This window comes from Poecilia formosa, unplaced genomic scaffold, assembly GCF_000485575.1.
Source record: "Poecilia formosa unplaced genomic scaffold, Poecilia_formosa-5.1.2 Scaffold40, whole genome shotgun sequence".
NCBI lineage: Eukaryota > Metazoa > Chordata > Actinopteri > Cyprinodontiformes > Poeciliidae > Poecilia > Poecilia formosa.
The window spans coordinates 3,100,379-3,112,910 of record NW_006799979.1 but is presented as its reverse complement, the minus strand read 5'-3'; the positions used below and the strand labels follow the sequence as shown (position 1 = coordinate 3,112,910).

At 41.0% G+C, this 12,532-nt stretch overlaps 1 protein-coding gene across 1 annotated transcript in view; it reads right to left on the bottom strand.

The window, feature by feature from the left end:
* Nucleotides 1–12,532, bottom strand: part of sdccag8 (SHH signaling and ciliogenesis regulator sdccag8) — a 58,930-nt gene that overhangs the window by 12,396 nt on the left and 34,002 nt on the right. Inside the window, exons 15-16 of the mRNA XM_007551211.2 lie at nt 3,265–3,373; nt 1,227–1,358 (exon numbers count right to left, since the gene is read on the bottom strand). Of these exons, the coding sequence (XP_007551273.1) occupies nt 1,227–1,358; nt 3,265–3,373 (241 nt within the window). The remainder of the gene's footprint in view (nt 1–1,226; nt 1,359–3,264; nt 3,374–12,532) is intronic.

The following is a 12,532-nucleotide window of genomic DNA, read 5'->3' as shown; positions in this document are numbered from 1 at the left end:
AACGTGGAAGTGATGGTGGAGGTGGGGGGTGGGGGCGCACTGGGGTAGAGATCCTGCAGAGTGGGGCAACAACACCCACACACCCACGCCCACGCTGGCAGAGCCAGGCTGCACGCCAGGCGCCCTGCCGAGACGCGCACCAACTGGGCTCCGCACTCAGGAGGAAGAGACCCCCGCATCGCCGTGGCGACGGAGCAACTTTTAACTGCAGCTTTGCAAAGTGGAGAAAAAAAATTAAAAAGTCAACTTCAAAACGTTAAAACTAGAAATAATAATTTGATAGAGGACAAAATACGAATACATGAGAATCCAAGTTTTTTTTATTTTACTAATAAATTTTTATAACACAGTTCAGTTTGTGCCCCGATTTAAGGACCTTTGTCTTGTTTCTGAGTTTCATAAGTCAAGGCATGAATGGCTGTTAAGAAAAAATACCACTGTGTTGTGTTTTCAATGCATTAACAAAAGTATTTGACGCAAAACGTATCTAATTGAGAACTGGTATTTAAAGAAGAAACAATTATTCCTACTGATGCTAAAATGATAAAACACTGAATATTACAGCTGTAATAATGTTACTATCTATTAATTACTTTTATTTTAATGCACTAACTTAAGCAAAATATATCTATCTACTGACACCTATTTTTTCAGTTCTGCTCTTTATAGAGAAGCATGGGAAGTGTAGCAAGCCAGCCTGTATTCTGCTGTGAGCTTCTAAATAATGTCCATCACTGGGTTTTTTCTTTGCATCTGCAAAAAAAAAAATAAAAAATAAAAAATAGTCATCTGGATGACATATTCTGTCATCCAGATGATGAAGAGTGTGCAGCAACAGGTGGGGGAGGAGTTATTCTCTAATTCATACAGCTGAAAAAAAAAACCTCTACAATTTTCCTGGTTTCTCATTTGTTTTCATCTCTTGGCAAAAGTTCATTTGCACTTTTGAATGAGCTGCTTTTTAAGACTTTGGTCACTTAAAGACCCACAGGTGTGTATCTTAAATCTTCCATAATTTCCACATTTTTCGATCCTTGCCCTATTTCTGAAAAAAAGTTGTTAAATATTTGAGCGCTCAAATGCAAACCACACAAAATACAGTCAAAATCCTGTTTCTTCAAAAGAAAACCTGCGGCAAATGTGAACATGACCGGGTTAGGATGTGAAACGAGGCTTTAGATTCAGCCTGAGTGATTGTGAGAACGTTCTGCGCAGAGTCTCCACACCTGTCCTTCATGCGCTGGTGCATGCGTCCATGCTGGACACACTGCTCCTCCATCTCCAAGCAGCGCGCTCTCAGACTCCTCACCGTCTCCTCCGAGTGCTGCTTCTCCAGAGCCAGCTGTTCCAGCTCGCTCCTGTGCACAGGCAACAGCAATGCAAACAATGAACAAATGAAAGTACACCCTGTCCTGCACGGAATGCAGGGCATGCTGGAAATAACTATGAAATAAGAAAAAAAAAGAAACATACAGTGCAGAATTGTTTTATTAAATCAAAAGTTAGTATTAATTGCCAACTAATAATTCAAATATGTTCCCATTTTCTCTTCTTCTTTTCCATACTACTACCTGGAAAATCCTTAAATTAAATGTAAGACTTCCTGACTGAATAGAAACCCTAATAATTCCTTCAATAATTCAACAATTCCTTAATATCAATCAAAATAAAGCACTAGTTCAACTGGCAGATTATTTAACATATAATAAGATATTTCTCCCATGTTATAAGTAGCATGACAGTGGAAACAGTACTTTTTTATTAATATAAAGGAATTATTAACTTAAGACGAGCTCAGATATTGAACTGAAAAGTTAATTATGAGTTAGTTTGGTCATATTTCAAGTGTACTTTTGTGTTTTTCCCACATTAATGTAGTCAGTAATGTATTTAAAATCACTGCAGACTCTGTTTAGAAATAAGTAATATTGTTGAATACATTAACTGCTTATTAAGCTTATCAATAACAGTGAGAGTAAAAACAGGAGCTGGAAAACACTGAAGTCTGCAAAAACACAAAATCTTACCAAGTATTTTCGGTCTAGTTTCTACTGCAAATATCATAGTAAAACTTGAAATAAGAAAGAAACTAACTTATAAGTAACTTAACAGAAATATATAGGAGCTTATTATAAGTCAAAAATTCCTTAGTATTGAATTAGTATTGGCAGATTATTTCACTTATAACACGGGGAAAATGTCTTGTTATAAGTGAAATAATCTACCAAAGGAACCAGAACGTCTTGATCAATATTGTGCGACTTAAAACAAGTTCCTATATCTTGATGAAAAGTTACTTGTAAGTTATTTAAAGTGCACTACAATATTTGCACTAGAAACTAGACCAGAAAAAAACACTTGGTAAAAAATGCCCTTTGAACCCTTAAAAATCAGCTTCAGCCACATCCCACAGACCTGCAGCCTGAAGTCTGAGTAACACAACATCAGCGAGACCAACTGCTGAAAATAATGAGTTTATTTGCTCGTCCCGCTGCAGCTGTCTTGGTGCGTCCTCACTTAGCCGTCCAGCAGGACTTTAGCCGCTAGAGTGGACCTGGACTCCAGGAACGCAAACAGCCTGCAGCACTAAACACCGCTCTGCTGCAGCTTCACAGTCTACACAGACATATTACTTTATAATACGCAAAAAGGAGTACAGAGTGTACCACAAGAAAGTACTGTGCATACTTCGGACTGTGTGTGTGTGTGTGTGTGTGTGTGTGTGTCCTGTGGTTGGTGAGGCCAGTGCGGTCTGTCTCGGCCAGATTGAGGGCTGTCATGTGACTAATGTGTAGCACAGCTCCAACAGCTGACAGGACACTGGGCCCAGGGTCAGGCTCGTACATAGACACACACACGCACGCGCGCCCGCGCGCACGCACACGCGCACGCACGCACACACACACACACACACACACACACACACACACACACACACACGGGCAGCCCAGATGGAGAGCTGGGCAGGCCTGCTGGGACTATTGTAGCATCAGGTTAACAAGAAAACAGGTCAGACTGCAGAGCAGTTTGTAGTTTTTTCACATGTTCTGCCCGACAGCCGGGGCGGATGATGATTTTGTGAAACGATGACACGGACGTCAAACGTTCAGAGGGAATAAAGCGCAGAGTGAGAGAACAAACAACTGTTCCCTTGAAACAGAAAACAAAATGACAAACAAAAGTTTCTGCCGCCGAGTTACCAGGCGACGTGGGGAGGGAAATGAGGATAATTCAGGGAATAAATGTTTAGGAGGAAACACTGACCTGCTTTGAAGAGACAACTCTTCCAGTTTGGCCCCAAGTTTGCAGCATTCCTCTTTGAGCTTCCCGATCAGGGAATTCTGGGAACCCATGAGATGCTCCATCTCTCCGACTGGAGGAAATGGCCGAAAAGATGAAGTTAGTCTATTTTTCCTCTTAAAAACCAGTCGCATACAGACACCTGCTTCAAGCTCTGGTAAAAACCTCTAGAAACAAACACATGACAGGGAGCGTGAGCGGTATTTATACTAGAGGGGAACAGAATCGGCTGACTTTCAGCTTAAAAGCTCCTGACTTGAGAGAAAATGAAAGGTGGCTTCTGATCGAATGCACCATGCATCTAATAACCACAGCAGCCTTTGGTGGGGAAGATGTTACAGAAGGGAGAGAATACACGATGCAGTTCAAGCAAAAACTACATGTTGAGATATTTCTGTTCTTCATAGGCCGTGAGAGAGCGAGACGTAAGGCAGATAACAGGAAGGCTGAATGAAACTCAGTTAAGTAACCGTGTTACAGATATTTTAATCTAAATGAGTCATTGGGTTTGGAAATCATATTTAAAGTATGAATCAATATTAACAGTAAGCGCAACAGGGCCTAACAAATAATTGCTAATATAAGTTAGCAATTTCTTCTTATATCTTCATACAGTTTTTAAAGGCAAATCAGAATTGAATGAATTTAATATCAACGGGTAAAAGCTTTGCAAAAAAAACATCCAAAATGGGCAGCAGAACTCCAAGCGATGCATGTCTAAAATTTTACAGCTCAGTTATTCAGTATAAAATCACATTACAAAAGTTACATTAGAAAAGCCATAAATATAAGATCTGTTATCCTAAATTAAAACAAATAGCAATACTGTTAAAAATAAACTGGCATTAGCGACAGGACAGCCACCGGTAGCTGTATTATGTTATATTTTGTGAGGAACACATAACATCGAGTTTCTCACAGATCTTCCAGATGTGTCATCACACATTTCGACTCAGGTTTCAATTACAAAAAGAAATTTGCTTAATGGAAACTTTCTAAAAAAAAAAAAAAAAAAAAAAAAACCTCATGTTTTACATTAAAACTTTCTGTGCGAGGATGAAGTGGTTTTGAATGTCAAAGGGTTTTTCGCAAAACTGCAATGGAGACACTTTTTTCACATCACACAAGTCATGTGATCAACAAACATGCTACTACTGGTGGAAAAGAAGAAGGTTTTTGAAGACTAACCGCATGAACAAACGTATTTACGTGTGATTTTAATTGAAAACGCAGAAAAATTGTGATTTTTTTTCGACATTAGCGAAATATTAACAAAGTTTTGCAGACATTTATAATGGAATCAGAGTTAATGGCATTAATGAGANGTGTGTGTGTGTGTGTGTGTGTGTTTGCCTGAAGGCCATGCCCCTCGTCTTCTCCACCAACCTGCCATGCCAGTTGTTGCTCTCGCAAACATGCGCATTTGACACGAGAGCGCGATTGGTGACACCGAGGAGGATGAGGCTGCCACACACATCGTGCCTTTCTGCTCTCATTAAACGCAGCCCGTCACTTTCTAACACACAAAATCATTCTTTACCACCCTTCCTGTCCTCTCCTCGTATATGAAAAAAAACAAAACAATTATCTTAATGTTTAACATTAGCTTCCTAAAAGACAAACACAAACCGGGTCCTGTTTTTCATTTATTTCGCGGCCCCCAGCTGTTCTCCAGCTGTGCCGAACGCGTCGCTTTCGTACTGTTTTTGTTGCAGCTCTGACGCGCCAGATGTTAGTCACACATTAATGTCTCGGCCCATCTGAAATTGTTTAACATGTTCATATAAAGTCTTCTAAAAATAAAGAAGTAATAATAAAAAGAAAAAACATTTCCCAGATGTAATCTTTTTCGTCTCCACTGTTGACGATATGTAACTGGTTATTTTCAGCAAAATAAGACAATGAAATTCAACAATATTAAATTGAATTTGTTTTTTGTTTTTCAATCGTAGTTCCTGACTAAGTCTGTAAACTGTTTTACTTATTCGCCACTGTTTCGTTTGATGCGTTTTTATATCCAACAGATAAACGAATGAGAGCAAACATTTGCCTCATTTCTACCAGGCTGCAGTTACTCTAAAATGTTTCATTGTTGTAATAAAACAAATGCATTACAAACAGGCGCCCGATGCGCTAGTTTAAGGTTCTTGATGGAACTTTTTTTTTTTTTTAATTGAAGTAACTTTTATTATGTTACTTTGAGGATTATGAGATGGAAATCTATAAAAAGCAGTTCACACAATAATCTTTTTAACTGGTTTATCGTCGGTACGAAATATAAAGAAAATGTGTTGTGAACATGTTGCTCCAAATATGTGAAACATCAACCTATAAAGCTGATTTTAACATGCAGGGTGATTTATACATGTTGCTTAAAGAAAAAGAGGGAGGGAGAGGAAGGAAAAAAAAAACAGGCGGGCCTCACAAACCTCCTGCTGCCGTGCTCCATTTACTGTTTCCCATCATTTTGTCACACAATGTCTTATTCCTTTCATAATTTATTTTTATGTGGACTCCAACATTTAGACAGATTATTGTATTGTAAAAAAAAAAATACAAACAATTTTCTATCAACAATAGCAAAAAAAAAAAGAAAAAGAAAAAACTAGGAACACAAGATGATAAATGAAAGAAATTGTTTTTTTTTGTTGTTTTTTTTAATCCGTCTGGCCTGACAACCTGCTGCAACCAGAAGCTCCTGTCTTTATTAACATTTCCAGGCAGGAGTTCAGCGTCGACCGACACGAGATCAAGCAGCGTGAAATAAAAACGCTCTTGGCTGGTACTTTTATTAAGCCTGATTGGAAAGTTTGAAGGATGAGCGATCTGACGACGGCGGCGCAGGCAGCTCTGGATGGGCTCAGACTTTGTTGATTTTTTGCTGTATTGACGGAGGTGACCGACCTGCTGCAGGCGGCTGAATCTCCCCATTTAACGTCATGGCTGCGAGGCCAGCTCGCTCCTTTTATGTCTCGTGTTTTAACATAAAAAGCGTTTCTGCTGATGTTTCTTTTCGCTTCTTTCCTCCGACAGAGAGGACAGGTGTTAATGCCCCAAATATCCATTTATATTTATACAAAGTTGCCTCAGTGTCAGCGACTGGGGCTCTAGATGTGTCGCTATACGTGGTTAACGCTCCAGCTTGCGAGCCTCTGGCTACGGCCCGACATCTGAGCTGCAAATCTGTGCGTCTCCATGCGTGTGTGTGTGTGTGTGTGCGCGTGTGCGCGTGTGTGTGTGTGTGTAAGCTGTAAAGCCACCGTTTGACAATGCTCTTTCAGCAGGCTGCCCTGCGGTCGCTCCTGGCTACAAAAGCCAGCTGGGCAGAGCGGAGATGGGAGAGATGAAAGAGGAAGACGACTGACCAGCGCCATCCAGAGGAAGGAACGCAAAGCATGTGAGAGACGCAGAGAGAGATGATGGGAAGTGAAGGTTTCTCTGTGCGTCGGTGAATCACACCACTAGGAAAACGTATACACATTAGTAAATACAAATCTTTTTTTTATTCTTGTTTTTTTCTCTGTGACAGACTCCAAAAATACAAAATCTTACAAAGTATTTTTGATCTAGCTTCTAGTGCAAATATCTTAGACAAAACTAACTTACAAGTAAATATGAGCTTGTTTTAAGTCAATAATTCCTTAATATTGATTAAAAATTACTAGTTATAAGAGAAATAATCTGACAAAGAAACTAGCACATTTTCACCTATATTTAGGAATTACTTGGATAAAAAGCTTCTGTTTCCTGCTGAAAAGTTACCTGTAAGTCGGTTTTCCCTTATTTCAAGTGTACTAAGAGATTTTCATTAGAAACAAAATCAACAATACTTAGTAAGATCTTGTGTTTTTGCAGTGTACTTCCTCCCACAGTCCAGACGGATGTTTAGCATCCTTATGAAGGACATTAAATCTGTAATTAAAAATGCATTCAAAGCTAATGCTATTTTCTAACCATTAACAGCTGAACAATCCCACTCTAGATCATCTGCAGAGGCTTTTATTTGCAAAAAAGAAAGAAAGAAAGAAAGAAAGAAAGAAAGTGTAAAAACATGCGATCTCTAAGAATGCAGCTGAGAAATGCACTTAAAAACGGTGACAGGAGTGCCGTTAATACTTGAGGCATAAAGCGAATTAGAACCAGCAGTAAAAAAGACAAAAAAAAAACTGGGCTGCCTTTTTTGTCACTCTTTCATCATCCCTCTGTTTATCTGTACCTCTCTCAGATCACAAACGAAAGCTGCCCTGCTTTCTTCTGCTCGGCCGCTGCCAACTTCATTTGCAAATGAAAAGTTTTGCGAGGAGCGTCCTTTTGCTTCTGGGGGCATGGCAGCACACTGTGTGTTAGGGAGCGAGGAGGACGGGGAGGGGGGAGAGAGAGGGAATGAGGAGAACAGCAGAACGGGTGTGTGTGTGTGTGCGGCAGATGAAGCAGCCCTCGCCTGAGGCTCGCCGTCCGCCCGCGGTAGCAGCAAGCCTGTTCCTTCCTCCTTCGGCCCGCCGCGGCCATTTGTTCCATTAGCCGATCTGCTGGAGCCTCTGGTGCAAACACACGCACACATCCACAGGCGTGCATACTTCAACAACTGCTTGCACAGCTCCTGCCACACATGGCCCCTCCATCCCTCCACCATCCCTCTCTCCCTCCCACTTTTTCCTCCAGACGTACGCACAATCCTTCTTGGTGGAGGCCATATGGCCGAGCGAAGCCTGTGGATCTGCAGGCACATCTGCGTATATGTTGCTGCTCTCCTTATAAGACCGCACCTCTACGCAACTCGACTCTGGCAAACACACTCTGCTGCCACTATGAGCTTAAATAACTGTTGGTCTGTCGGATAAACGCGCGCGCGTGTGTGTGTGTGTGTGTGACCCGAGTGTGTACGTGCATCGTGATAATTGGTGAAACAGCCTGTGAACAGCTGTGAGGTGAGGGAAGGTTGCGAGGTGTTCGGTACAGAAGGACGAGGGGAGGAGGAGGAGAGAGGAAGAAAGTTGGAGTGCAGGAGAGAGGTGAGGAAGAGGAGGGCAGGCACAGCTGAGGAACTGGATTTAGATCCGAAATGTGACAGAAAAATCGACACGAAGAGCAATCTGGAGCGAATATGTTCGTGGATGTAAATGAATCTGTTTCCACTCAGTTTTAACTTTTATCCCAGCAGATCATATCATGTAGAAATGTTTCTCTTTCTGGAAATGGCTTTGCTGCACAACAATAGTGTAACTATTGTAGCATTTCTGGGGTAAGTTTACGTAAAGATGAAAAATATTTCATTTGAAAAACTCAAGGTACAAAAACAGCTCATCTGTGCAAAAATAGACAATCAACCTTTGTTTCTTTTCGGTAGTAGACGTGTCGAAGTTGTCATAATTTTAGTGTCACCAGTGAAACGGACGGACAAGACACAATAAGTTTGTGTCACACAGTCGGGCTCTGAATATCTATATTTGTCCATTTGGATCAACTCTGTCCTGTTTTCCTGTTTTTTCTTTGTTTTTGTTTTTTTTTTTTATTTCCCGAGAAGCTAAAACCCGAGAGGTGCAGACATTGTTTCAGAAAAACTTGGGTGTCAATTGATTATTTTATTATTTTCCAAATATTTAATGTCTTTAAGACACACTCTTATTAGATTTGTCTAAGGCAATACCCAATTCCTGTTCTCTGCTAATGCTGATCTATTGGTGAACAACAATCGGCCATAAAATAAGAGAAAAGTATAACATGGGTTCTGTGATCGATGCAGTGGTTTTGAATGCAACAGAAAATTTTAAATACATATATCAGAACATAAGTACCAAACCTTTAATTGGTTTTTATGTGACTTCTTAGATTTAATGCATTTACTGAATTGAAAATCACCAGCCAATTTAAATCTGTTCTAGTTTTATGAACTGAAACCAGTATCAAAACCATCAATCTCATAAAAAAGTTCACTTCTGCTCCTGTACTTTAATATAAAATATCTACATTTAAACATCTCCAGTCACAGTGAATTAATCCTTTTGCAGCGTCTGGCTCTAACTCTCTCTTGCTGTCCCGCTCCAGCTCTTCCCCCCCTCCCGTCCCCTTCATTTCCAACTTAAAAAAAAAAAAAAAGAGGCAGCAACACAGAAATAGTGAAATAAATAATTAAGTGGCGCAGCAAAACATTGTGTGCTAAAACCCCTGTGTAGTTTGGCAATCAGCTTGCCCATGTAAAAATAAATCAAGCTGATTTTCCAAATGTTTTGTGCGTGGTGCGCTGTTGCCGCTCTTCGCAGCACAGATTGCAGGCCGATGGAGAGGCTGTGGGGAGGGGCGGGGCGCTGGATAGTGAACCCACTTACACCAGATTGTTAACACGTACACCTTAACCCCCGAACGGCGCGGCGGGGGGCCCGCTGAGCAACCAGTGCCCACAGGGAGCAGCGAACAATACTCGATGTATAGATCTGTACGCTAACAGGAGGGAAGGAGAACCTGCGTTGCTGTTCAGCGCAAGGAAAGAACCATATGATGTTTCAGCTTATAGGCGAATATGTGAACAAACTGATGCGCTGACAGAGATCTGAAAGTTCAGGGGATTCAAAGTAAAACGCGAGACTTCTGTAACGCTTCGTCAGACACGGTAGAAGTACGTTTTATTTTTTTGTTCGTTCGGGTGCAAACAAAGTATTTGTGGTTTTAAAAGGCGGCAGAATCCCATCTGCAAATAAAAGGAACAATAAAAAGCTTTCCCTCATCTCTGCTCTGCCTCCGAACAACAAATCAACAAAATCAAATCCAAACTACATGAATTTCCTGCTTAAACCAAACAAATTACTTTCCCTGCCCAACCCCAGCCCCTCCAAACACACACACACACACACACACACTCACACACACCTTAGGAAGCAGAAACGTGGTCAGCAGATCAGCAACTCGCTCCCAAACTGACCTCCGCTAGAGCTGAACTCTGGAGATTTCAAACTACCAGGAGGATTCATCAACAAACTGAGTGTCAAAGCAGAAAATAAAACTTCATAAATGCCAAGAGTGATTATCGTGGTTCAGTTGGGAGAAGAGAGAAGTTTGGTGCCAACTTCCCAGCCAATCCCACTTTTGGCAGCCGGAATCCAACTCTGCTTACCCTCCTGAGAGCGTGCAATAGCTACTACCCATATGCACACAGACGCGCACGCGGGCTCACGCGCACGCGCAGGGAAGAAATACCACCACAGCATATGCACGGAAACATACAGAAGATTCAAGCTCTGCAGCGCGTGACAACTTAAGATTGTTTTTCCCTTTTACACACGCACACACGCACACACACAAAAAAAAACAGTCAGGCACGACCAGGAGACAGCTGTGACTCGGTAAACTTTGTTTTTTTTGGCAGCATCCCGACTGTCGGCAGGTTAACACCGGTGGGAGGAAGACAATATGTAGTGTCAGTGATGGTGAGCGCGTGCACGCGCGCGCGTGTGTGTGTGGTGTGTGAGTGCAAACGTGGAAGTGATGGTGGAGGTGGGGGGTGGGGGCGCACTGGGGTAGAGATCCTGCAGAGTGGGGCAACAACACCCACACACCCACGCCCACGCTGGCAGAGCCAGGCTGCACGCCAGGCGCCCTGCCGAGACGCGCACCAACTGGGCTCCGCACTCAGGAGGAAGAGACCCCCGCATCGCCGTGGCGACGGAGCAACTTTTAACTGCAGCTTTGCAAAGTGGAGAAAAAAAATTAAAAAGTCAACTTCAACACGTTAAAACTAGAAATAATAATCTGATAGAGGACAAAATACGAATACATGAGAATCCAAGTTTTTTTTATTTTACTAATAAATTTTTATAACACAGTTCAGTTTGTGCCCCGATTTAAGGACCTTTGTCTTGTTTCTGAGTTTCATAAGTCAAGGCATGAATGGCTGTTAAGAAAAAATACCACTGTGTTGTGTTTTCAATGCATTAACAAAAGTATTTGACGCAAAACGTATCTAATTGAGAACTGGTATTTAAAGAAGAAACAATTATTCCTACTGATGCTAAAATGATAAAACACTGAATATTACAGCTGTAATAATGTTACTATCTATTAATTACTTTTATTTTAATGCACTAACTTAAGCAAAATATGAAAAATATCTACTGACACCTATTTTTTCAGTTCTGCTCTTTATAGAGAAGCATGGGAAGTGTAGCAAGCCAGCCTGTATTCTGCTGTGAGCTTCTAAATAATGTCCATCACTGGGTTTTTTCTTTGCATCTGCAAAAAAAAAAATAAAAAATAAAAAATAGTCATCTGGATGACATATTCTGTCATCCAGATGATGAGGAGTTTGCAGCAACAGGTGGGGGAGGAGTTATTCTCTAATTCATACAGCTGAAAAAAAAAACCTCTACAATTTTCCTGGTTTCTCATTTGTTTTCATCTCTTGAAAAAAGTTCCTTTGCACTTTTGAATGAGTTGCTTTTTAAGACGTTGGTCACTTAAAGACCCACAGGTGTGTATCTTAAATCTTCCATAATTTCCACATTTTTCGATCCTTGCCCTATTTCTGAAAAAAAGTTGTTAAATATTTGAGCGCTCAAATGCAAACCACACAAAATACAGTCAAAATCCTGTTTCTTCAAAAGAAAACCTGCGGCAAATGTGAACATGACCGGGTTAGGATGTGAAACGAGGCTTTAGATTCAGCCTGAGTGATTATGAGAACGTTCTGCGCAGAGTCTCCACACCTGTCCTTCATGCGCTGGTGCATGCGTCCATGCTGGACACACTGCTCCTCCATCTCCAAGCAGCGCGCTCTCAGACTCCTCACCGTCTCCTCCGAGTGCTGCTTCTCCAGAGCCAGCTGTTCCAGCTCGCTCCTGTGCACAGGCAACAGCAATGCAAACAATGAACAAATGAAAGTACACCCTGTCCTGCACGGAATGCAGGGCATGCTGGAAATAACTATGAAATAAGAAAAAAAAAGAAACATACAGTGCAGAATTGTTTTATTAAATCAAAAGTTAGTATTAATTGCTAACTAATATTTCAAATATGTTCCCATTTTCTCTTCTTCTTTTCCATACTACTACCTGGAAAATCCTTAAATTAAATGTAAGACTTCCTGACTGAATAGAAACCCTAATAATTCCTTCAATAATTCAACAATTCCTTAATATCAATCAAAATAAAGCACTAGTTCAACTGGCAGATTTAACATATAACAAGTGGAAACAGTACTTTTTTATTAATATAAAGGAATTATTAACTTAAGACGAGCTCA